Genomic DNA, 26516 nt, shown 5'->3' with positions numbered 1-26516 from the left:
CTTTCACAAAAATGAAGTGTAGGAAAACTTTTTTTGCCAGTAAATTTCTTTAGAATGCAAAATAAATTATGAGTTAAACATCTTTAACTGCTTGTTAATGTACAGGATTGATAATATTATGCTCTAATTTAAAAATGTACAGAATGTTCTAAGATTATAACATATAAACTTAGAATTGTGCAAGATGTAAGAAATGTCTATGATTTATACAATTTAAAAAAAAACTTTAAAAACTTTTCTACTTTCATCAAAAATGCAATCAGAAACTAAATTTTAAAAACATCCCAATGAATACAACATCTTTCTCATATACTTGAATTTGAATACTTCTAATGACTAGCCTTTAAAAATCTCTGTATCAGGTGTAGATTACAAGTGCTGAGTAAACAAGTAACTGTCAATATAATCAAATTAAGCATAGAGATCATTAAAGATGCATTGATGTTATGGTAATCAAGTTGTAAACAAATAGAACAGAAAAGCAGGATCATTTCCTACAATCCTCAATTTCTATTTTTTTGTTTTTATGAGGTTTTTAAAATTGTTCTTGTTTTTAATGCACTTTCATATTTAAAGAAAGAAAAACGTAAATATATTATATGTAATAAACTTTAAATGAAATAGCTAATATAAAAGTTCATTTCTACTGCAAGGAACTAATCAGAATTATCAAGCTCAAAAGAACTGTTGTTTTCATCTCCACATATTTTTGTTTCAACATTCTGAGGAGAAAGTAGCACAGAATCCTCTCCTAAAAGGGTACACAGTTCTTTGAGTCTCTCCTGCATTTTGGGCATTCCAGCGAGTTGGTTTTCTAGTTTCTGTTTCTCTTCATTCAAGGTAAGGCGAGCATTTGTGTCTAGCTCTTCCATTCTCCATCCACCCTCCCCATCAAATTGCAGAAGATGAGAGTGGAATTTCCTAGTTAAAAAAAAACAACTTGTGAACATCCTAATAATTTTTTAAAAATGTAAATCTGTTGTTAAAATTTTGAACAAGTGAATGAACTGAGGTATGCCTACTTATACTTACCATAATGTTGGTCTGTGTGTTATGGTCAACAAAGTGATTCCTATTTCCTTCAAGCCAAGATATATTTTGCTTTCAACATCTATTGAGACGGCACTTGTACATTCATCCAGAAGGGCAAACTGGGGTCTAAAGTAAATTTATTTGTTAATTAAATAACAACACAAGCTAAAATTAAATCGAATAAGGTTTTTTTATATATTTAAAGTCTGAAAGATAAATATCTAATAATGTAGGTTAAAAGTGGTATAGTGGAGACACTATGGTATAGTGAAATGAGTTTATATTGCTTAATTTGAATAGTTTTTAAATTTAAAAATGGTCATATAAATATTCATGTTATCTTATCACTGTTTAAAATTAATTCAAATATGAGATACTTAAAAAACATTGAAATAACAGTTTAAAAAAGATTTATACTCTTTCAGTCAGGGAATTAATTTCATGTTCTGCTGGTATTATTTTTTTATGCAACAAAAACATGTGAAAATCAGTAAGGAAAACAAATATCTTGATCAGAGTATCTATTAAAAACTACGATTTGACAACCCAATAGTGTAAATACAGTTATTATTCAATGCTCAGAGTATTGCTATGGTAAAGTTGTCCTTAATGAGTTCAGTTAAAATAATATTATATTTAAAGGTAAATATTTTAAGTGTTTTAATAGTGATGTAGTTGTCATGGCTTACTTATGATAGAAGGTGCGAGCCATTCCCATTCTTTGCTTCTCACCACCAGACAAAACATCTTTCCAATCACATTCAGCTCCCCAGCCTGAAAATATAAAAATGTTTAGAGTATAAAGATTTTTAGTTGTTAGCAGAGTCCATTAAACCAATTTAGCATTGACAATATTTATGCAACAAGTGACTTCTAAACCTAAAGAATATGATAAACAATAAAACAATTGGAATTTTTTTTTTTACTTTTTTTAAGGATGTTTTTTTAATTGTATAACCAAATGTGTTGAATAATAAAATATGTGTTTAGTTGTGACTATCTAGAGATGGAACATATTTTGTTTGAGATGATCAAATAAATCATTCAGAAAGGGGTCTTAGACATTGATTTATTTGCAAGAATAAGTAAATAAATTTAAACCTACTTATAGTCAATTTTATGATTTTTATTAAAGTACATGATAAAACTGAAATACTAAGCCTCTAATAATAAATATGCTATTAACAACTTTTGTTTTTCAGCAAGATACTAGTCAGTTAAATTTGTATACAAACCTCCTTCCCTGTGAACAATGTTATCAAGGTGAACAATTTTCAGGATAGCCATTAGATCATCATCTGTAAAGCCTTTTGCTTTCATATCCTGGACAGAATCTGGATAAATTACCTGATCTCTCAGTGTTCCAATGGACATGTATGGTCTAGATTTAAGAACAGGCATAGTTAGTCAATGTGGTGACATATTATACAGTATGAAAATTGATGAATGATATAGAATTAGGAACATTTATAATTAGCATATTCTGTAGCATGTCTAGAAAAAAAAATCACAACAAGTATACATGTTCCGTAGGAAAAAATGTTTTCATATAACATCAACTTATTGCGTTTTCTTTTCTAGACATGTATTGTATACATGTCACAAGAGTAAACAATGTATTAGTAGAGCATCAATAATAAGATAATTGTAAAGCTTTGTATAGTATCAATTAAGTAAACATCATAAGAATTAAATTAAAATGATCAAGCAAAATGACTTCTCACCTCTGGGGTATATAGAACATGGATGAGGGTGGGGGCTTTAGTAGTTTCCCACCATACACAGGCCACAGTCCATTCAGGATGCGGAACAGAGATGATTTGCCACAACCATTGGGACCAGTGATCAGAAGATGCATACCTGGCTCAATCTAATCATTAGGGAAAAAATAATTGATTGTTTGTTAAACTTAACGCCTAAGCAGTTTCTTACAGAATTGGTTGAAGTCAAGGATAAGTAAAATTTACTGATGTCAAAAAATAAATACAACTTAAATTATAAAAGCATTTATTTACATATTTATAAAAGAGTACATACCAAATAATAAAAGTAGATTTTAAAAACAAACATTTCTAAAAATTTGTAATTCAAATCAAATAAATTCAAAATCAAAAACTACCTTTAAAGATAAAGATTGAACAATAATATCTCCATTAGGTGTTATTATTGGAAGGTCTTCAATGACGATAGTTGTTTGTGTATCAATAACAACACCTGAAATAAAAATTAATTTGATGTTTTATAGATCTAATAAACCTAATAACTGAATCACTTGTTTATCTAATAAAAGGATTGCTTAATTTCTAAAGTAATAGCCTATGCAGTTCTTAAATAATTTTTATAGATAAGGTTTTCTTAAAGGATATTGTTATCGCAATCATTTTCTTTGTGCTTTGTACCTTTCTGTACCAATGGACCAGCGATTCTCTCATGGGTAACCTTTGGTGTCTTCTGTTTTGTTACTGTATTTCTTTGATATTTTCCCATTTTGACATCTTCAAAAACTTCAAACATTTGAGAAACACGTGATGTGTAGCCAGCCAACTCTGTGATCTGTAACAATGATTACATAATTAATTCCAAAAGTTTTGGCTGCATTCCTGTTTGCCGATATTTTAAGCAACATCTATTACTATTGTTAGAAAGGTTTTCTTTTAAAACAGCTTACGTATTAGTATTTCACTAGTGAAATTTAATATATCATAACATTCTATGAATAACACACAGACATCATACTAATTTCAAACAAAGACAAACTATACATGACTAGTAACTCTTTCAGTGAATAGATGTACATGTAAATAAGTGATGTGGTGTTAAATCCGCGACGTACCTCCTTGTAGGATGACATCATTCTTTCAATGGCATCAGCTGAGCTAATGAGTAAATTTCGAGCTGTCGTGAAGTAACGAGTCCTTTCACTAACACCACCATCTACATCATCTTCTACACTAGACCCTAAAGAGGGTATCGACAAATTAAAATATTCTTAATCAAAATTTTATAGAGCAAAACCTACATGTAGAAAGACGATAAATGTACATATCTATTTGGCCTATAAAATAGATATTGGAAAAAGAAATGTACTTAGGATAATTACATTTCAAAACTATTTACAGGTAACAGATATCAAGTAGAAAACAATATTCAAGTAACAATGTTTACAACTAGCATTACCATCTTCTCTGATGCCAGTGGCAGTTATAATTGGAACAGCCACCATTACCAAGCCACTAGCACTCCAAACATACTTCATCAGAAATTGCTCAAGCATGATGTACCAAAGCCTCTTATAAAAAATCTGATCCATTTGTAAAACTAATGCGTTGTAGCAACGGGACAGCAATGACTTTTCAATCTGAAATTATAAAATGTAGCTTAGTTAGCTGAATTATGAAACAATAGTAAAAACTAATTTAAACTAAAAATGTTATGTTTCTGCAAACTAGAATATAGCTAGATCTATACACAGACAATATTAGTAAATATTAGTCAACAATTATTTTCTCTAAACAATTTGAAATCATACCTTATGACCATTATAGAAAGCAATTTCCTCTGCGTTTGTAATAATTCTTGAGTGCATAAATCTGAGGTATCCCTTTTTATGGGCCTCTTCAGCAACCAATTTTCCAAATTTGGGAGAAACAGACCGTAATATTTTGGCAGTAATGAGTATTACAACCATAGCTATGATTGTAGGGGTTTTGGAGCTTGCACCCCGACTTTGGGCGAGTCTATACAATGTGAAAGACATTAGCGCAACATCCAACAATGGTTTCGTCAAGTGCGAGTACAGGTGAGCAAGTGAAGATGTAAACATTGTAATGTCCTCTGTTAAACACTGGTCAGCATTTGATAACCTACTGTCAAGATTGCTGACACGGTAGTATGTTTGGCTATCAAAGTACTTCTCGTATGCATGCTTCACCAGCCTTGTACGAAACACAAGGGCAAGTTTGCTTTCAAGAAATCTGATCAAGCTGTTGATGAAAGTTGCTGGTACCGCCAGTAAAATCCATTTCGCTAACTGAACAACAAAGCGGGTCACATCTCGTTGTACGATAGTTTGAACAATGCTGCCATCTAGCTTAGCAACGTATATGGAAAGAAATGTCCGAATGATTAAACTTAAAGTGTGCAGAGACAGAATTCCAAACTCCTTACACCAAATTTTTGGAATAATTATCTTTATAAGATACTGCAATTGCTGATAGAACTGTTTGTCAACATTTGGACTAGTTTTGTCATTTTTATTTTGATCTGAAGCACTATGTGAAGGAGAAACAGTTACATTTTCTGTTGATGCTTCCTGTTTAGTCAATGTTTGATCCTTTTGGAATTTTTTGCCTTTCCTTAGCTTATTGGAGAAGACAAGTTTTGCCAAAGTAGGATAATAGCACCTCACACCATAAGCAGCCAGTAAACACAGTGCTGCTCCTGAAGCAACTTTTGTCCGAGATAAACTTGATTTGTAAGCAGCATCATAAAATTTACTGTTAGACATTTTCTCAGTGTTGTCTAGGCTGGCTGTCTATATCCTGTAAGCAATCAGTTAATGATAAGTTAAATTTCATTTTAAATTATCAAACCAAGAGTTTTCAAAGTTTAGTTTTTTGTACAATTTGGATATTTAAAGACACAATATGATTCATTAAAGAAATTAATTACTTGCATAATTTTGTTAAAATGTAGGTTATCTGCCATACAGGTAAATCTAAAAATTGTAGGTCAATTGATTTAATCTTAAATTAGGTTATTCCACGCTCAGCATAATGGGAAAAATGTCCTAATTATCACAAAGTGATAACACAAGTAGATTTACACCGAATAATATGCAGTTTAAAAAAGGAAAATATTTTGTTCTAGACTAGGTAGTTTTTTATTAGACTATTCAAAGTATGTTTTTTACCACTTTAGATTTATGACTGTTGCTATTTAAGATAAAACTTTGCACAGTTTTTTCTAGATAATGTGGACAACAGAAGTAACTTAGTAAAACAGGATTATAAAAATGTTAACTTGAAATAAATTTGTTAGTATATTCATCCAATTAAGGTGCATGGCATTGCCCAATATCCAAGCATAACAAATGATGCTAGTAAATGTTGGTAATAAGAAGATTAAATTAAATAAAAATCAGCCAATGGATGACTATAAATAGTTAAGTCTTTCAAAGTAAGGGACAGCTGGTTACGTTGTACTAGACATATCCCCTATCATTGTATAATTTTACTTTTACTAACAAAGAAAATTTTGAAATAGAAGCTATTTCACCCAAATTAATAGACATATAGACATTAATTTATTAAATACAAATCTATCTAACCACTGTAGGCCTATCAATATAATTAAATGTCAATTTTAATGACTAAAGTCAGCATTCAAGAAAATGACTAATTTCAACAGAAACAATAGTGTAACAATAGGTTTATATAAAGTCAGGATGTAAATCTAGATTGGATCACAAAAGGGCAAGATGAGCAAAATCCCTACTTCAACTGAAAGAGTTTACAAGATAACTATTTTAAACTAGATCTGGTACTGCGTATTGGTTTATTATCACATGGTTTGGTTATATTGACAGTGTTCAGACTACATCTAGAATAATTTTTATGGTAATCTATCGTTTTAGGTACGTAAATTCGCCCGCGACTAGTAATGTGAAAACCAGGTGACTCCTTAACCGCTAACCCTAATAAAATAAAATTATAAAATATAGGGCCTATAGAGTACTACTATAGAGTCATAGACTATAACTTGACTATAGGTAGTATCACCTATTCAATTCTAATTATTTAGTATTTAGGCCTAGATCTCTCTAGTAGACTTAGACTAGAATCTAAATTCTAGATTAAATACTCTTTTCCAGTGGTGTAGCCAGGATCGTCTCAAGGGGGGGGGGGGGGGGGGTTCCAATTTTTACCCGGGGACAAACTTTCGATTTGCACCCCCCTCAAACTTTTGATTTGCACCCCCCCTCAAACTTTTAATTTGCACCCCCCCTCATACTTTTTATATATATACCGAGGGGTCTATGGGGGGTTATGACCCCCCTAACCCCCCCCTGCCTACGCCAATGCTCTTTTTTAAGAACCAGAACATTATTTTTTTTTTAAAGTTAACAGTGTGTGTGTAGATCTAGAACTAAGTACTGTAACACTGTAGTAAAGTTTGTAGTGTTGTGTAATTGTAATTGGTAAATCACTAGATCTATAAGACAGTATACTATAATTGAGTAAGAAAGTAATAGTTCTATATTCTAGATCTAGATCGAAACAGTGCTAGGATGCAGTGGTGCAGCCCGTTTGCAAAATTGACTGCTGTAGGCCTAACTTTGGTAAAATCTTAGTTTAGCGTAGTAAATTCCAACGTAGCTAGTAATGTGCGATGAAGGTAACTAATGAATATTTCTTTCATTTGGCCATATTTATGTCATATTTTACATAATATAACAGATAATTGAATAACAAATCACAATCCAAGACCAAACCAGTCATAAATATCCTGGAATAAACTTTAAACTACCCCGTTCGAGACAACAATGAGTAAATACAAGCAGCGGCCATGTTTTAAAAAACAATAAATTGTCTATTCGCATGTCTTTTGTGTTGATTTTGTGGTTTAATATGATTGTTTTGTATTGTTTTAATATATGCCGGGGGTCGTCCATAAATGACGTCACACTCGTAGGGGGAGGGGGGTCCGTAATTTTGTGACGTTGTGTGATGAGGGGGAGGGGTTCAGATGGTGCGACGTCACACTTTTGCATTTTAAAAAAGCAATGTTAGAAAACGAATTTTAGACGTTATTTTGCGTTTTAAAAAACTGTTTTAATACATTATAATAACAATTGATTAAAATACTCTATTTTGACAGAGTTCAGACAAGATTTTGGAAAAATATAGCTGTTTAAAAACAATTCAACTGCAATTTTGAGGTGGGGGGGGGGGGGGGTTGTAGGCTGAAGTGTCACGTCATTTTAGGGGGGGGGGGGGGTCTGGCTTTTTGTGACGACGTGTGACGGAGGGGAGAGGGGGGAGGTAAAAATCGTCAAAAAAAGCATGACATCATTTATGGATGACCCCCTGTATAGTAATTTTTCTTTTTTTTTTCAATATAGTTGACATGAATGACTAATAGACCTTATCAGACTTAATAGTGTGCATCCAAGACCATAAAAATTGTTGGGAGGTCGAACTTTTAAACACTTTATTTGCAGTAAGCAAATCAATATTAGATCGCTCATAAATGACGTCGCTCTTAAGATAGTAATGACAGCGTGCATTATTACAGAACAAACATATGAACATATTGTTTCAGATAGAAATTGTGATTTGTGGTGGGGAGAGGTTGAGTAGAACTCAGCGATGTGATTTTGGAGACGGGTCAGGTTTTTTTTCTCGTGAAAACGGGATGGTTGTGGGGGAAAGACCAGCTGTAGAAGTATGACGCGTCATTCAATAATTCATTGGTGATCCATTTTCTCAGTGCGGACGAAAGAACTATTAAGAAGGGTCAAGAAATGTAAAAAGCTTGCCGAGTCGCATTTCTTGAATCCTACCTTTTTCATTCCCCCACTTAGCACATCGTCACCGAGTCAACGCTCGCACGTGACGTCAATTAGCGGTACCGCCGACCGTTAAGCTAATTTTATAGAAAAAAAAACAAGCACTGCCTTTTTGACGCTTTTGCGACGTTTAGTTTGATTACATAAGTTGGTGTTCATTAAACAGCCCCTAACACATCTATCACTTGTCCATTTAAACGTACGTAGTTATTTCTGCAAGCTTGCTGTCTTGAGACTTTCGGCCCTTTAAAAATGTATTAAGCTCACACCGTATAGAACTGGACTACCTATATTAAGCTCCAAAAGAAGCTTGGTGAAAACAGGATGGCCGTCCGATTTTGTAGCTGCTCTGCGCTTTATAAAAACCACAATAAACGATAAGATGACACTTATATTAAAGTAAATTATAGTTCTGAATCTTGATACATTAAAAGTGATATTCGGAAATTAAGAGCCAGACAGTCAACATGATATTTCAATTTAAGTTTAAGTCCAAGAAAATAAATTTCCTCAAACGATGGAACATTACTAAATTTTCGCGCAGTTTAGCGAAATTGAATTTAAGTATTTACGTCATCTTACAAAGCGCGACAGCCTACTGGTGCTCTACTAACGCGGCCCATGCTAATGGCTGTATTCCTAACGCCCCGCATTAGACGTGGCTTATTCGTCGGCAGGCATTTGGTGGCAAGCCTTTTTGACGGGGATAATGTGTTGCGGCCGGTTTGCCGAATGCCTTAAACTAGCAGGCTTGCAACATTTGTGATGATTCGTTTTAAGCAAGGTATACGTATACTAATGCTTATTTATCGTTATTTTGATTGAACAAAGAATTATAGAGGTTCTCCATCAACCATCTAGGTATTTTTCCCCGTTCACCTACTTTCATGAGACCGACACGTCATAAATTGCAAAGCCGCCTGAGTTGACGTCACAAATCTTCACTCACTCCCGTAGCAAATCATATGTGACATCATTTATGGACAACCCCATATCACTCACTTGTGTACTTGATATTGACAATTTGACAACAAAGGATAACCAACATGTGTCTGGCAGGTGGAGACTTGCGATCGACCATAATGACAACACGCACTTAAGGGGTGGACTGGCTCATTGTTTTAGATGATGTTTTACGAGGGAAGCTGGTGGATAATACATTTTGTATCTCTGTATATATAAATGATGACAAACATTTAATGTTGTCAAAATTATGGTTAAAGATCTTAGATAAGGCAGAGTGAAGCGTAATTTTTTACATTATGACTTGATGTGACATTGACGACAAAAATATGACGGAGGTTGGGGTTTAATTAAGGTAAAGAGAAGTAAAAAAAAATGTCATAAGTTACGATAGAATTACTAATAATTATTATTGATGAAAAGAAAAACCTGAAACTGAAATGAAAATAGTGAACATTAAAACAATAAGAAAAAACTCACAACTATTTAGTAATAGTAAGATCAAATAAACATTAGTTTAAAAAAACGTGATTTAATACATGGATACAAGTTGCATCTCACAATGCTTCTAGAATTAATAAAGTTGTTTGTTAGGAAATTCACATTTAAAAAAAAAATGCTTTGTAATATGGACTATACAACAAGACGATCATATTTAAATACATTTTTATACGAATAGAAATGAAAGGGAAGCTACTCTAAATAACATTTTCTTAAGATGGCTGCTGTTTTTAATAGCAAATTTACTATCTCGAACAGGGTTGATAAAAATTAATTTCAGGATATTTAAATTGATTTAACCATCAATGGTGATCTATTATTCAATTATCTATAATACTTTATCAAAATATACGAAAATATACTCATATTTAATGACATATTCATTAATTCACTCTCTCCCACATTACTAGTTTTGGCCGAATTTACGACGCTAAACTAAGATTTTACCCTAACTTTATTAAATTATTGCTTTCAAACCAGCGTTAGATACAAATGTTTGAAATTCTACCACTATGCTACATAATTTATTAGATTTGTTTATTTCATAGCAACACGCACATTTTTAAATCTTTGATAACAATACAGATGAGTAGCATAGCAACATGTCAGAAAGTGTCACAAATGGACTCTTCTTATTGTTTTGATATTTCTTGTGTAACCTCAAACGCAACCAGATTTTTATCAAATCTTATTTTTGTTTTGTTTTTAAATAAAAACGCTAACTAAATAAGTAGAAGAAAAAAAAGAAAGTCTAAAAAATAAAAGTAATAAAATCAACATGTTGCATTTAATAAATTGTTGGTACTATGAATGCTTTAAATTATTAGTAAAAAAGATATTATCATAATAAACTATAGACTTTTGAAATAAAATTAACAGAAAATTATTATATTTATTAGATCTGCAATATCCTTACTGGCAATTTGATTATTGCAGAAACAAGAAATGTTCAAATAAGACCCATTTTTTATTACAACCACAATAGTTTGTAAAATAGTAAAAGTTATCGTCTGCTAAACTAGCCTAAGTCAATATTATTATTATTAGATTGATATTTTCAAAGAAAGAAAAAGGAATGAGGATTAGATCTATAATTATTAATTGTAATAATATAGATCTAGATATAGATCTATATCTATAATTGTAATATAATATACTGACTTTTATTAAATTAAAACCTAAACTTTAAATAAAAATGAACTGGATTGGCGGGGCTAGAAACAGACTTCGTGGTCCATTTAAGAATGATTTAAAAGCTCAAAAGGTAGGTGCACCTTCACTAGAAAATAGATTAATCCTCATTTTATAACACGGTTAAAAGTATATTATATATTTTCTATATAAATTCCTGAATGGAACTAGCTAAAAAGCATTTTTCTTCTGCACATTTTGCAATTATTTTTTTTTTTGACTTTGTGTCATCCCTTTAAAATGGTGTCACCCGGTGCGGTCCACACCCCCGCCCTCGCTACGCGTCTGGATAACGTCAAGCATGGAGGAGGAGGGAAGTCGGGATTTTTTGTCATAGCATGAAGTGGTAGGGAAAGGTATAGGGGATAATCTATTTATGACCCCCTCTTTAAAAGTATGCTATTTATTTACTAACCCACAACGGAGCACGTCCATCATTTCCCGTCCACTTCCACGGACGAAATAGAAAGATATTTTGAAAATATTATAAACTAGACAGCACCCCTCCCCCCTCCGTAGAGGAATATCTGATAGAAAACGCTTTTTTAAGGCAAAGTTTAAGCTGTTAAATAGATCTAGAATCTAGATATAATTGCATTTCCGTTGTATACATACAGTCATACACTTTCAACACTGATTCATTAAGGGTATAAGCAGAGTTTCTTCCAGACAGGCATCTATTCGGGGGGGGGGGGGGGGGGAATGGAATTTATATAGAAAACATACTTAAACACTGTCCGCCCCCCCCCCCCCCCCCATGTGACATCACATTTTTTTAATCTTATAAATAAAACAGCGATAAAAATACAATTGTTCATTTCTAGACCTAGCTTCTTTTTTTAAGCAAACAGTTAATTACCCGCGACTGAGACCCTTAGCCGTTACCCACTAAAAACCATACAAGAGTGTTATGTGGTGATAAAACGGGCATACGCTGACCAAACTTTACTTAGGTTTGCGGTAGCGTGTTTGGGGTGGGGGGGTGTAGCTTACAAATTTCCTCAAAAATATGCTTAGGAGTAACCTATTGTGGACATAATATTAATTATACACCGCTGTTGTGTGCTGATTTTGACTGGTCTGACATTTATAACATTGTGCATCTGTTACTGTTATGTTACATGGATCAAAGTAATTGTGGCCAGAGTGTCAGATCGTGTCGAAGCGCACGAAGAAAGGCCGTAACAAGAGAGAAAGTGTGCTAGTTACATGCAGTTGAATATTCATAGAAGGCTACATTTTACATTTAAATAAAGTCGTTGGATAATTAGCTTAGTGGCATATGTTTTTACAATAGCTTAACTGAGCAAACTGAAATCTTTTTAAAATAGTTTAGATTTTTAAAAATGTATCTGGTTGGGTCGGTAATGCTCATGATTGCTAAACCGAAAAGTCCTTAGTTCAAACCCCCGGATAAATGAGGTTCGATAGCTGGGGACAGCAACCCACCTTGGAGAGAAAACTTCAAAATAAAAATAAAAACTTCGGCCTTGTTTTTTTGTTTTTGGTTGGACAAAGTCTTTGGAAGCAAATCGAGAGAGAAAAGCAGGCTGAAATCGGAGCCAATGGCCTGTCTGGCGCATACAAAGTTGACGCGTAACACTTAATCGTCTTGTTGGAAATCCCTTGCATCATTACAATTAAGAACAAAGAAAAAGACGATATTGATCAATTTTCCACATAAAATATTATACTTTTTTCTTAGCATTAACGGTTACATGGGCAAAAGTGTATGTCGAATGTAGTGTGCGAATATTTGAGAAATTGGTGTTAATCATTTGTTTACACAATGTAAATTTAAATGAGTTACTTCTAGCCATCGGCGTAGCTACACATGTCAGTGTCAATGGCATATTGGTTTTGCCACTTACTCTTACATATTTTAGCCAGTTTTATGCCTTGAAATATCTCTGTCTTCAGCAATAACAACATTAGCATTTATTTTAGTCCAATGAACAGCACCCAAAATATCCCTTTAAGATGACAGTCTTCTGAGTATCCATATAAATATAAGCCTACACACAATTTAAAAGCTTTAAATTACAGGAATATTTTGAACGCAAAAGACTACTCTTGAATAAATCGGAGAAAACAGACGGCGATGTGGTGGATTCAGTACGAAGTCGACGTAAGAAATCCAAAGTTAGCCAAGACGTACTAGCTTTTAAAAGACAGAGCAAAGTAAATATTGAAAATGGTAATCCTTTTGTAGGCTTAATTCATTTTAATTAAAATTTAAAACTACTAAACATATCGAAACACACATGTTTAAAAAGAATGTCTTTAATATGTTTATCAAAATGCTCTAGTTACCTTTATTCCGCAGATTCCAATTATCGTTTGAATTATCGAATGGTCAACATTAGTTCAAGACAAGTCCCTAGAGGTAGTAATTACAGCACATTTATTTTTCATAGTCTTAAGATTATCTAACACTAACTATTTGCTTCCTAAAAATCTGTCACAAAAATAATTGCTGAGCCTGCAAAAAACCGAGTGTCACCTACTACATATAAATTTTTGTAGTACAGTCTATTAGCTCTAATACAAATGAACCCATCATTACGCTCATAATGACACTTGTACACTTGGTCTATTTTAAGTGGGTGCTAATGTGTATGGAGGTAGTCATGTTAATGTTGTGAACATGCCGCTGTCGCCGGTAGAAAGACATTCAGTATTGCAGCTTACTTCTCCTCCAAGGTACTGTCGTTCTTTGTGTTTAGAATCGTCAGCAGATGAAAAACTTACTAGAACAAAAGGTTAATAAAGTAACGCATCGCATACACAATTAAAAATTAATTTATAGATGTCCGTTTAAGGTACACTTACTCAAGATTTAATGTTAATCGCTGTTAAATCGACTTAGCTTGCATAATGCATTAGACGATTCTTTTGTTCTCAATAAAATGTCAGTTTGATTGAAACTTGATTCGGTGGTATTTCTAGCTTTACTTTATCCTTTGACTATGGATTATTTTAAAGGTGATTTTTCTTATTGATCCTTTGTGAATGTCACAACAAGAGCTAAACACAGTTATCGTTCGTTATGAACATTTCCTACAACGAGATAAAAAATAATAGTGGTTTTTTTTTTTCAAAAATGTACAATGTCGTTTACTTATTACTATACATAAATATATATATAGGCGTATGCTGCTATTTATAATGCTGATTTTTAAAAAAAAAATGTTTTTCTCTGGTCGATCGCAGCAAACAAAATGTTGGCCGTTCAGCTTTAAACAAACAAGAAAATGAATTTGGAAAAGGCGTAAGTTTGTTTAACCAAGAAAGAATTTCCAACAGCCATATACACGGAACTGTCCAGTCGCCAGTCATTGATCTGTTTGGTATGCCAGTTAAAAAGCCCGTTAAAGTTAGTAAAGGGACAGCATCTACAGATGACAGTAAAGAAAACTATAGAATTGATGGCATCCGAGCAAGCCGAGAGGTATGAGTTGGTGTGCTTTCAGAGTATAGTTTAAGCTTCATTGGTTTTCGTTTCATACTAAAAGCTGTTTTATAAATAGCACAAAAGAATTTAATTATTTATAAAAAAAAGTTTCTATTCATAATAATTAAATAAATTTTGGAATAAACAAAATCAGCGTAAAAATCTCTACCCAATTACTATCAATTTTTTTTTCATTTGTGTCATTAAATATTAAAAAAAAATGTTAATGCTAAAATTAAAACGTGTGTGTTTAGAAACGAAAATCAATGAAATTGTTTGTTTTATATTTGATTTGTTTACTTGGTCTTGAATACATGCAGTGTTGGAAAGTATACAGAGACAGTAAACACATTTACATCCAATCTATTCCCATAAGATTGAGAAAAGAAAATCTGAGCCACAATCACTTTTTAAAGTAAGAACTCTAGTGTTATACAAGTTAGGTTGCTGAAATATTTCTAGGTATCTAAAACCAAAGTAATTTTCAACTCTCTTCTTATTGCTAATACAACGCGATATTTCGTTTATCGGTATTCTACTATTTGGACATCTCTCTCGTGTGATAAAGTAATGATAAAAATAAAATAGTTATCTGAGATTAAAGGTCAGTGTACAACAAAGTTCATTACATTACACTTTTTCTAAAACAAATGTATTGTTTCTGTTAACTATTTCAATTACTTTTGTTTAACTGATAGAGTGATACAAGTGAATACGAGTCTTATTTAAGCGGCGTAGAAATGAACATAAACAAAAATAACTTGTTGAGGAGACAACTGGAATCAAGCTCCAGAAACACGTCAACACATTTATCAAACAAAGACTATCTTCAGCACAACAGTTACTGCGGTTACCCAGCAGAGAGAAATTACAACGATGTAAATCACACATCCAGCAGTGCCTCGTATTTATCTCCCCACTCACTGGACGACTTACGGACTGTCCCCGATACATACTACAACACTGCTGTTAAATCTCCAGAAAGGGAAACATTCCAGGTCAGCGTTGTAGATTCTCCAGACTTAAAGCAAGTTAGTAAACCTGTCTCTTGTGGCGCTTGTAATAACAACGACACTCGGTATTACTGCCACTCACAACCAGACGTGCCTGAATTCGGCAATCACCGAAATAATACTTTTCCCAAAGACGTCTCCAACTCTGACCCTCAGCTAGGCTATACGAACTATCTTACGGACAATTTTCTAACGCGTCCTCCAGCATCTAATAGTTTCTACAGTCAGGAACCCCGCGATAATCGAAATTTCATTCAGGATATAATGTTAAAAGGGCAACAAGAAGAAGAGGAGGAACAGTTCTATAGAAAACACAATTTATTGAACACACATCCCATTAGTTTCAGTCAAACCCAGCAAACAACAAGAGCCGAAGAGCATTGCATAAAAACCTTTGATGAGGTCTCCATCCTGCCAATAGAACAACACACTTCGTCGTTTACCAATGTAGGCAGTACTTCACATTCTGACAAAACCTACATCGTTGCTAGCGGGTTGGACAATACACCCGACGTGGTTCAAGGCAAATCTCGAGATAATCCTAAATACAACGCGAAGATTGTTGCAAAACACAGCTCTTCTACTTTAGCATGTTTACGAAACAACGTCAGCAAAAGCACTAAAAAGAAACCTCCAAATGAGCCGTTTAATAAATCCTACATGAAAGATCGTTGGTCAAACGCTGTTGGGTAAGGATAGTCTTCACTCTTACTCTTTCTTAAATAGGTCTGAAAATCTAGTTTTGCTAAAGACATGTACTAGTAATAAATTCTGTATAAATTCATATTAAGCTACAATTATGTTTTTATACCAGAGATTCGCCCTTCCCTGGAGATGTGTATCCTAACCATGAACAAAGAATGCCTCATAAAACTAGCACAAAAAGCGAGAGAAAACAGGAAGAAATACTTAGAGAAACTGCAGCTTTCTGTAACAGCGATATACCACACAATTCAGGTAAAAGACAATAACAAATTATTAGCTCAATGTCAATTATTATATTATTCTGTCCTGTTGTTTAAAGACGAAGACCACTGCAGGTATTCTTATATGTTTTGTTAATTTCATCCACCCATATCTGGATTGAGTAATGACAACATTTTGCAAACATTTATGTATTTTTTCGCCCAATAAACGATTGCTTCCTCACTATAGGATTAACACAGCAAGACCCGAACAGGAGTAAGGGATTACAACACACCCAAATGCAGCAAAGAGCGTGTAGTGCTAAGTAAGTCATTTCACGGAACAGCCATTTTAAAAAAATAGATATAGCTTAAGAAATAGATGGTTCAGTTTTAATACAATGACCGTCAAAATACTCGCTACAAGTAAAAACAGACATTGCAATAGATATTCAAAATAAAATGGAAATATGTTACACACTTCTAAAAACAGTTGTCGAAATATTTCAAAGACTACAATTAATGTTCACATTTTTATTGTTTTCGTAACTGTAAGAATAAAACTTTTATTAGTCTTGCTATTGTCTCAAAACGTATGACTATACCTTTTTGTTGCAACAAGTAAGAGCAAATGTGAATATTTTTCAGAGAGATTGCTTCTCTACCGTTTAATGAAAAGGACCAGGTAAGACATTTTATTAGCTCTATTTACCAATGAAAAACTACGTTACTACCAAATTCCAAATTTTCATCATCTTTTACCGTTCGTGCTCAACACACATAGGGCTTACAAAGTTTATCTGTTTCAATAACCTCGGCATATAAGGGGATAATGTGGTCAGCACCATGCCCAGCCGCATTTGTTTCTCATCAGAGTTGGGTGGACTCAGGAACGACATCTTACCGACTCGAGTCCGACATCAGAACTCGATACTTCCGGGTTAGCAGTATAGTGCTCTACCGCTCCCCAAACGTTAAGTTTAAGCTAATGTTATTAAACATACAACGAAAAATACATTACACTATTTTTCCATTGATAATTATTTTGTTGTAATTAAACACATGACTACTAATCTAAGGACTATTTTCACCTGCCACGGAATCTTACAATAAAGTATATTTGTATATAGTGTGAAATTATCATTTACCTCATCAGTTATAATACTCGATGTTACATTTAATTCACCAGATCAAAACTGTTGAAAATTCCGTGCAAGAATGTATCACCGACATCTTAAATGACATCAATACGTCGCAGGCAGTAACATCTCATAATACTCAATCCCGTGATCGCGACAGAGAAAACAGACACAGCTCCATTTATGAATGTACGAACACTATATCACGTTATAAACACGCACGAAATGACAATAACTGCAACACAGTTCAAACAACTAATCTAGCAGAGACAGAAGCCCATCAGGAACACGTTATATATAATGAACATTCCAACCTTAAAACACAGGATCTACATCAAGATAACACTATTGATTTAAACGACGAAATGAGTACTAAAGTTCGTTTAAGTATTGCCACACCGCTATCAACCAAACAGAAAACAAGGGACAGAGAAACACCTATGACGCTGAAAAGCTGTGTCGTGATATCATCAGCAGATAACCCAGAAACGAGTGACCAGTGTCAGTGTGTCGATAAATGTCCTCAAATTCATGCTACAACGCTGACCCAGAGTAGTGGACAGTCTGAGAAAAATGGTCCTAAGACGGTCAGCACTCAGACAACGCCGCGGGTCGTTAAAGATTCTTCGTGTAGCCCTATAGCTGTTGTCTGCTCGGACGCTGAGAGGAAAGTGTCGACCACCACAGCAGATTCTCAAACACTAGACTCTACATCTACAGTATGTGGGAAGGTTTATAGTTTGAGGTCAAGATCGAAGGATTTGAATCTATAGAAATAAAGCAAGTGGTTTTATTACATATCGAAATGGTGATGATATAAATGTAAGGCTCGAGTTAAACACGGAAAGTATTTTTATTTTCATTGGTGTTTAAATTGTTTTAAATAGTTATATTCAGTGGCTTAGGCGGGGGGGGGGGGGGGTTATAACCCCCATAGACCCCTCGGTATATATATATATATATATAAAGTTTGAGGGGGGGGGTGCAAATCGAAAGCTTGTACCCGGGTAAAAATTGGAACCCCCCCCCCCCCCCCCCCTTGAGACGATCCTGACTACGCCACTGGTTATATTTAATTTATGTATGAAATTAAACAGAATACAAACTTTACATTTCACTAACAAATATTTCATCATATTGGCTTTGCTATTGGGTGTTGCTTTCAGTCAACTTTGGAAAATGAACTCTAAAAGGTTTTTCTCCCTGTACATTACGAAATGGCTTGAACTGTCAAACGTATTAAAACACCATGTCAAATATTGTTTTCTAGCTAACAATCAGCTGATACACTTTTTCAAGTTTTTTGAAGTTGTTATTTTTAGACAGTACATTATAACATTAATTTACCCAGAACAATGTTACATATTTTTTTTATTACATTAAACCGTAATACACATATTTTTACTACAGAAAAAGAATGATTCCACTTGAAGATGTAACTTTCCCTGAACAACGCTATAGATTCGAATGTGTTGAAAGTATGTAACAAGCCTTCTCTTTATCGAGTGTAGAGCTATGTAATAAATGCCAACAACTGTAACTTCACACGTCATTCATCTCAGTGTTGTTTCCACTCAATAAATTTACATTAGTAGTAGATTCAGTATCTGTTGAATTCGGCTTACATTTTCTTACCAAGTCGCTGTGTCGTGGTTATAAAAAATATAAAGCAGTGCACTGTGTTGTAATGAAGAGAAGATGTGCAGGTGTCCGTAACATAGTCTACCACTGAAACCAAAATGTTATATACACAAACCGCGTGAGGTAGACAGATAAATACACCATGCAACTAAATATGATGCTTTTATTATTTAATAATTTAAACATTTTATATAATTACTAATTATATAGCTCTAATTATTTAGTTAAGATACACCAACATTTATTATATTAATAACACCACAAGCACTTAAGCTTTGCTTTCATAAATACTGAATCTACTTTATTAATATATCACATATAAGCATATACAATTATGATTAACATTAATTGGGTTTACATTTATATATGTGTGTATATGTATATATTTATATTAATAATTTCAGTAGTTTGCTTCTTTTAATGCATTACGACTGTTTTTTATTTAAAAAACCAAATTGCCGTTTTTTGTTGACTAAATTATAAAAGATTTCAAAGTAACAACCCAATAAAAATTAATGTGAACGTCATTAAATAAAAGTACACATATTGTTGACCAAATTCTAATCTTTTCTCATTTTGTTTAGTTATATGATATTTTTATCAAAATATGCTTTAACCTCACAGAAATCCGAGTCTAAATACTCAAAAATACACATTTCAACAATCATGAAATAAATAAATATGGAACTTAGGATTCATAATGCATCGTAGAGCGAAAAATTGACACTATATATACATTATATATATATATATATATATATATATATATATATATATATGTGTGTGTATGTGTAATTAGTTTCTAACCCATTCGCTCGTCATACAAAGCAAAAAGCGGTTGCGCTAAAATATCTATTTTTGTCCATTAAATGTTGACACTACAAGCATGTATAAATGCGCCTCGGCAGGTTGACATTACATTGCATTGGCCAGCAGTATTCAACTCACGCAATAATTTATAGGCCTTAATAAGTTAAATAGTACAAACTTTCTCTCTGTTTTGACTCGTTTGTATGGAACACACATCAACAGCGAAAATTATTGGTTGTTTGCGATTTGTTTATACATACATTCTTAAGTCGTCTAGATCTATGTGTCTGAAATAGTTTAAAAGTAGTATTTATATTATTTAAAGTTATAAAGATAAATTAGCAGATTCTTTGAGATTTACCTGATAAAAATTATATGTATACATTTGTTTAAACAATGTTACATTTTAATAATGATTTTGTTTTTGTTTTAAAAATAATTATTTTCATGTAAATAAAATGTATATTTTGATTTCTATATAAATATATGAGAGACGTTAGAATAACAACATGCATTTTATTTAATAAGAAGACGGCATTACTGCAATTTAATTAGCGGTAACAAAATATAGAAAAAAAAATGAAAAAGTTGATTTTTAAACCAGTGTGAGGAATAATAAACTTAAAATATACACTTAAACTAAAATTTAAACACAGCTACTGTTATTGATAAGCCGCAATCATATCCTTTTAAAAAGAGAAAACAGGTGTTTTTTTTTAATGTACATAGGCCTACAGGAAAAACAATATTTTTTATTTTTATTGTTTCATTATTTTATTAAATATCATCATAATTACTGTATCCTATATTCTATAAAAGGTCTTTTTAATTAAAGCATTAATTAAATATGCTGTTCACCCCTGTAGACGTCCATGTGGAGCAGATTAGGACGTCTTAATAAATGGATCATCATTTTTTTTTAATTCTATTTTTCCTAATTACAAAGAACGTTAGATGTTTGTTATGCCTTGATTAAACATTAATACAAAAACATCGAATGCACACACATGATGGCCGTTTACTTATGTCTATACGATTACATACAAACATTGGGCCACGCCGTATCAATTATTCTACTCCATATTGCATCGTTCATAAATAAAATCCAACAGAATAGTTCAACAAATAAATTATAATGCAGTTGTATAGTTAATGTTTAGGTTTTACAATAACACATAGCTAAAATATAGTTTCAATAGATTCATTAAATAATATAATTTGCTTCTTGAAGTAAAACACAGTTGATATTGCGGGGGCCGTTTTATTTGACTGAACTATTCCAGAAAACGTATATTCAAATAGGCTGCACACAGCGTGGCATATACAATTTTACACCATGCTCTGTCTACTATCCAAGTCCACGAAAAATACACACGATATTATTCGTGTCCTATTTCTCTTTCCTCTGAACTACCATGGCGCGGGGTAATGCTCAACTTGGGAAAACCCCTGATTAGATCTCACTTTCATTTTATGGAAGTCTCAAAACCAAAGCAGTTCTTTTATCTTTTTCCCCACCAAGCCGCTTGGTTTAACACCAAAGTTATTTCCTGGGTTGAAATAATAGTAGATTTACGGCTCAATGCTAGTGTTATTCCGGCGAGTCCAGTTCTGACTCTCGACCATCCCTGTTTAGCCCTCGTATGTGCACGTACTGTATCGTCTGTGGGTTTAGAGACTGGATTGGGTCGGCTGAGCCAGCGAACCATGAACGTGTAAACCACGACCTGTAGAAACATAACAGACAGTATTCAAATATCAGGAAATACGGGATTAATCATTAATGACACAGCAATAGAGTTCAAAGATGTATAGATTTTAAATAAATTGTATCGACTACCTGGCAAAAAGCCCTTCCACTTCCTCTAACGTTCGACCCTTCGTTTCTGGTAGAATCAATGCGAGTAAAATGGCGCCAGCGAAAGCCAAGCAGGCGTAGAGCCAGAATGTACCTGTAAATGCATACACGTTATAACTTCTTTAATAAATTATATATAAATAATCTTTTTTAATCGTGAAATACCAAACTATTTGCCGAAGATTTATGATTTTATTTTTATTTATTTTTTTATATTTAAAAAATACTTTCTCTATATAATGAGATATTTTACCATATCTTGTGAGGGACTCGGTCAGAGTAATGAAAGACATCGAGACAGCTAAATTAAACGTCCAGTTCATGAAAGTAGATGCAGCATTGCCGGTGCTACGTGCCCAGAGTGGGTAGATTTCCGAGTTAATTGTCCAAGGCATTGGTCCCATTCCTGTTTTTGTGTTGACGAGATACGATATGAGTTTCAACTTTGACCTTAAGACGAGTGACTACAACAAAGGGTAGTAACACAGAATAGATAACAGCCATATACATTGCTATTAGTTGCGTCCCTTGCCACATTGAATATCCCCTTCATGTTATTATTTATATTGATTTTTTTAAAACCAATTACAAGTGCGTGATTATGCAAATCAAAATGAACTACATTGGAAAATTACATGCAGTTATGCTAAACATTAAGTAAAATACATGTTCTAACTAATCTAAACTTATTTGTTTCAAACGTTTTTTTTTTATTAAATTACAGTAAACATGCAATGTCTTTTAATTAGGTGTTTTCATTTATTGTTGCGTTACGGTTGCTGTTATTTTTAAATCTATGAAGTTGTATTCCAACATTTTCTACCCAGTTAAAATTAACGAAATATATATCAAAGGTAAAATGAAACTGTACCTGGAGCAAAAGATATCAGGTACAGCACCAGGCCAACCATTGGCATCCAGGAATACGGCGTAGGACAGTAGTCGTAAGCCCAGGTGACACCGCCCGACAGGCTACTACTGTTGCAGCGTCCTACGGTCGATCTCCACGGGTCGTCGTAGGACGTAGGCAAGCAGGAAGAGTTGACCACGACGGTAGGGAGATCCACATAGCAGAAGCCACAGTCGAGATCTTTACGGCAGTCGTTGCATGATCTGTGAGTTTCAGAACATTATAATTATATTTATTTACTCATTTCATATTTTAATTTTTGAAATGTAGGCCTTTATCTATAAGCTGCTAGGTAGTGTCATTGCGTTCCTTGATGGTTTAGTTAAAATCAATGTGTACGCTGGTGGGAGAAAGATGTTATTACTTTTAACAACTACGTAAAACGAGTCACAACTTATACATTCTAGCTTATAAAATGTTTAATTGTCTAATTGATTAATCTCAAATAACTTTGATTACTATCTAAAATAGTTTTTGACAAAATAATAATGAGCACAGACATTTAACCTGAGTAAAGTTTTTTTAAACAAATGTAGCAAATATAATGCTTCTAATTTTACTCTGTTCCTTTTCTTTTAAAAGCATCAGCATGTTAAAGCCGTGTTTAAGTCGATACATAGCAATGTATGGTATCTACAACCTCCACGCTTAACATTTAACTGTTTGCTTAACCTGTTAGCTTAACCCTACATCTCCACCCCTAAAATCCACCTGTATCAGGCAGAACTCACCTGTATCTGGAGCAATGCGAGTCCCCTGCAATGGATTCTATCGTGTCAATGGCCGGGGTATTCAGAGCCGAGAGATGGAAGCCCACGGCCAACCACGCCAAGCTTACGATGGCGCCCATCAAGCTCCCTAAGGTCAAGGGGCGCCGCCCGATCCTCTCCACTAAATAAAGGCCCACCAGCGTGAAGAGAAAGTTGACGGCGGCTGTGACGGCCGACAGCCAAATGGCGGCCTCGTCGCTCTTTACGCCAGACATTCGGATGATGGTGGCCGAATAATACCTGGAAGTAAATTAAATAATTAACACAAATTATGATCAGGTGATACTTAACATTGTGTAATGTAAGCAAAATTAGATTTGTATCGAACTACAATCTACAGTGTTCATATTCGTCAGTAATTACCACATCGAGTGGTGTCATTTAAGGGGTGACACCATTTCAAGAGGTAATCTTTGTAGTCAAACCTATCTACTTTTACCTAGTTAAAATATTAAAATAGTTGGGTAGGGGTAACCCCTAGGGGGTCGTCCATAAATGACGTCACACTCGTAGGGGGTAGAAGGGGTCCGTAATTTTGTGACAGTGTGTGATGAGGGGGAGGGGGGGGGTCAGATGATGTGACGTCACTTTTTTTGCATTATAAAAAAGCAATGTTGGAAAATTAGTTTTAGCTGTTTAATGTTATTTCGCATTTTAGAAAACTGTTTTAATAAATTGTAATAGGAATTGATCAAAATACTCTATGTTGACAGAGTTCAGACAGGATTTTGGAAAAATATCGACGTTTTAAGAAAAATTCAACAGCAATTTTGAGGGGGGTTGCAGGCTGAGGTGTGACGTCATTTTAGGGAGGGGGTTTGGCTTTTTGTGGCGACGTGTGACGGAGGGAAGGGTGACATCATTTATGGATGACCCCCTAACCAAAAATGATAACTAGTTGGGTTTAATATTTCAGCGATATAAAAAAATATGTCGATACAAACTCAAATTATTGTCAAAGCAAAAAAGAAAATAAGTTTCAAAAACAGCATTTTAAAAAATGTAACTACTTTTCAAAGTAGCGGTAAATGCGGTTGTTTTTTGTTTAAAAAAACCACGATGAAAATAAAAAATATTCCAGTAAATCTCTGTGGGAACCAAAACGTGTCTCCAGAACGTGTTTGATAATTTGGGTAATGGAAGGCCCGTGAACCGTCACCATGGCAACTCAATAGCCGAACAACAAGCGCTACCGCTGATGGTGATTCAGCACGACGGCATCAAATTTCTGAGCGCAGACTAGAGGCACCCAGCGTAAACCTTATTTAAACAGCGCTGGGCCATTTTTTTTAGATTCGGTTAACGCGCGCATATTTCCATAATATACGCGTAAATTAATTATCCCGATCGACGTTTCTCAAAAAAAGGGAGTTAGATATTGAGTCCCATTTTTTTCTAACAATTAGTAAGTAGGGCTCATTTCTTTGGGGTAGTTAAGTATTAATAATAGGGTCACAAATTAATCCAGATTGCCGCTCAAAAACTATTTGCTGAGACTCACATTAATTACAATGATACAAGCACATTTGAAATCAGTCTTAAAAAACTAAGAGTGATAACAACTGATAAGATTATGGACTAATAAAGCGCTTCCATACATAGCAACACGAACATCAAAAAAGTAATTGTTCAGACCACGGCTGAGATGGCCCGGCTAATTACCTCTGATGACGCGAGAGATTGTCTCCGGCCAATTAGGCTGGGAACTGAGATATTGCTGAGTAAACATTTCACGTTTTCTCGTTACTCGGGAGGTGCCCGGGGTTTAGCGTTGAGATTCTATGGGTCGACTGATACGGCCAAACGATGTATGGAGAGCGATTGTCACACATTATTGTCTGATATTGTTAATCACTGTTGTCGGGGTAACTAAGAGGTGTTATTCATCGTTTTACGGTAGCTAAGGTGTTATTTATTATTCTCATGTAACTTGAAGGTGTTTTTCATTGTTCTCGTGTAACCTTAAGGTGTTATTCATTATTCTCATGTAACCCTAAGGTGTTATTCGTTATTCTCATGTAACCCTAAGGTGTTATTCATTATTCTCATGTAACTTGAAGGTGTTTTTCATTGTTATCGTGTAACCTTAAGGTGTTATTCATTATTCTCATGTAACCCTAAGGTGTTATTCATTATTCTCATGTAACCCTAAGGTGTTATTCATTGTTCTCATGTAACTAGAAGGTGTTATTCATTGTTCTCATGTAACCCTAAGGTGTTATTCATTATTCTCATGTAACTTTAAGGTGTTATGCATTTTTCTCATATAACTAGAAGGTGTTATTCATTGTTCTCATGTAACTAGAAGGTGTTATTCATTGTTGTCAGATATTGTCACCCATAAGCAGTGTTATACATTATTATGAAAGGTATTATTCATTACTGTCACGGTAACTTTAAAGTATTATTCATTGCTGTTAGGGTAAGTAAGAAATGTTACATATCGTTTTCATGGTAACTATGAGTTCTTATGTTTGTTGCTACGACAAGTAACAGGTGTTACAAACCGTTGTCATGATAACTACGGGTTGTTATCCATTGTTATCAGGATAACTAAAAGTAAAATCTGGCATACATTATTGTAAAGAGTTTGTCACATGTCTGTCATTGTAAATTTAAAACTGTCGCACATCATTGTCATGGTAAGTAAACACATTGTCATGATAACTAAACACATCGTCATGATAACTAAACACATTGTCATGATAACTAAAACATTGTCATGGTAACTAAACACATCGTCATGATAACTAAATACA

General features: G+C 33.8%; 3 protein-coding genes across 8 annotated transcripts in view; 1 reads left to right on the top strand and 2 right to left on the bottom strand.

The window, feature by feature from the left end:
• Positions 1–327: 327 nt before the first annotated feature.
• Positions 328–18136, bottom strand: LOC131939327 (ATP-binding cassette sub-family D member 2). 6 transcript variants are annotated; one of them, XM_059297606.1, is made up of 11 exons: positions 18083–18136; positions 4562–5573; positions 4210–4390; positions 3866–3990; positions 3432–3585; positions 3152–3246; positions 2757–2902; positions 2268–2413; positions 1722–1806; positions 1033–1158; positions 328–921 (listed from the first exon to the last, which is right to left on the bottom strand). In XM_059297606.1, the coding sequence occupies exons 2-11, from the start codon at positions 5537–5539 to the stop codon at positions 657–659; spliced, it is 2301 nt and encodes a 766-aa protein (XP_059153589.1). In that variant the 5' UTR covers positions 5540–5573; positions 18083–18136; the 3' UTR covers positions 328–656. The 6 variants fall into 6 exon arrangements, with proteins under 6 accessions (XP_059153589.1, XP_059153570.1, XP_059153580.1 ...); XM_059297587.1 differs by lacking the exon at positions 18083–18136 and adding an exon at positions 17778–17867; XM_059297597.1 differs by lacking the exon at positions 18083–18136 and adding an exon at positions 10669–10731.
• LOC131939211 (uncharacterized) lies at positions 11202–19199 on the top strand. Its single transcript, XM_059297407.1, has 11 exons — positions 11202–11330; positions 13304–13454; positions 13584–13643; positions 13861–13960; positions 14471–14708; positions 15410–16413; positions 16539–16681; positions 16880–16955; positions 17278–17314; positions 17819–18487; positions 19179–19199. Exons 1-11 carry the CDS (start codon positions 11262–11264, stop codon positions 19197–19199), a joined length of 2568 nt encoding a protein of 855 aa, XP_059153390.1. The 5' UTR covers positions 11202–11261.
• Positions 19200–21287: 2088 nt separating this feature from the next.
• LOC131939380 (proton myo-inositol cotransporter-like) overlaps positions 21288–26516 on the bottom strand; it is a 91750-nt gene continuing 86521 nt past the window's right edge. Inside the window, exons 7-11 of the mRNA XM_059297666.1 lie at positions 23719–23997; positions 22949–23190; positions 22331–22483; positions 22060–22171; positions 21288–21946 (exon numbers count right to left, since the gene is read on the bottom strand). Of these exons, the coding sequence (XP_059153649.1) occupies positions 21811–21946; positions 22060–22171; positions 22331–22483; positions 22949–23190; positions 23719–23997 (922 nt within the window). The 3' untranslated portion in view covers positions 21288–21810. The remainder of the gene's footprint in view (positions 21947–22059; positions 22172–22330; positions 22484–22948; positions 23191–23718; positions 23998–26516) is intronic.

Source organism: Physella acuta, unplaced genomic scaffold, assembly GCF_028476545.2.
Source record: "Physella acuta isolate Inbredline_101_S28 unplaced genomic scaffold, ASM2847654v3 ptg000018l, whole genome shotgun sequence".
NCBI classification, from domain to species: Eukaryota; Metazoa; Mollusca; class Gastropoda; family Physidae; genus Physella; species Physella acuta.
The sequence above is the reverse complement of the archived record's forward strand: the minus strand, read 5'-3'. Positions and strand labels throughout refer to the sequence as shown.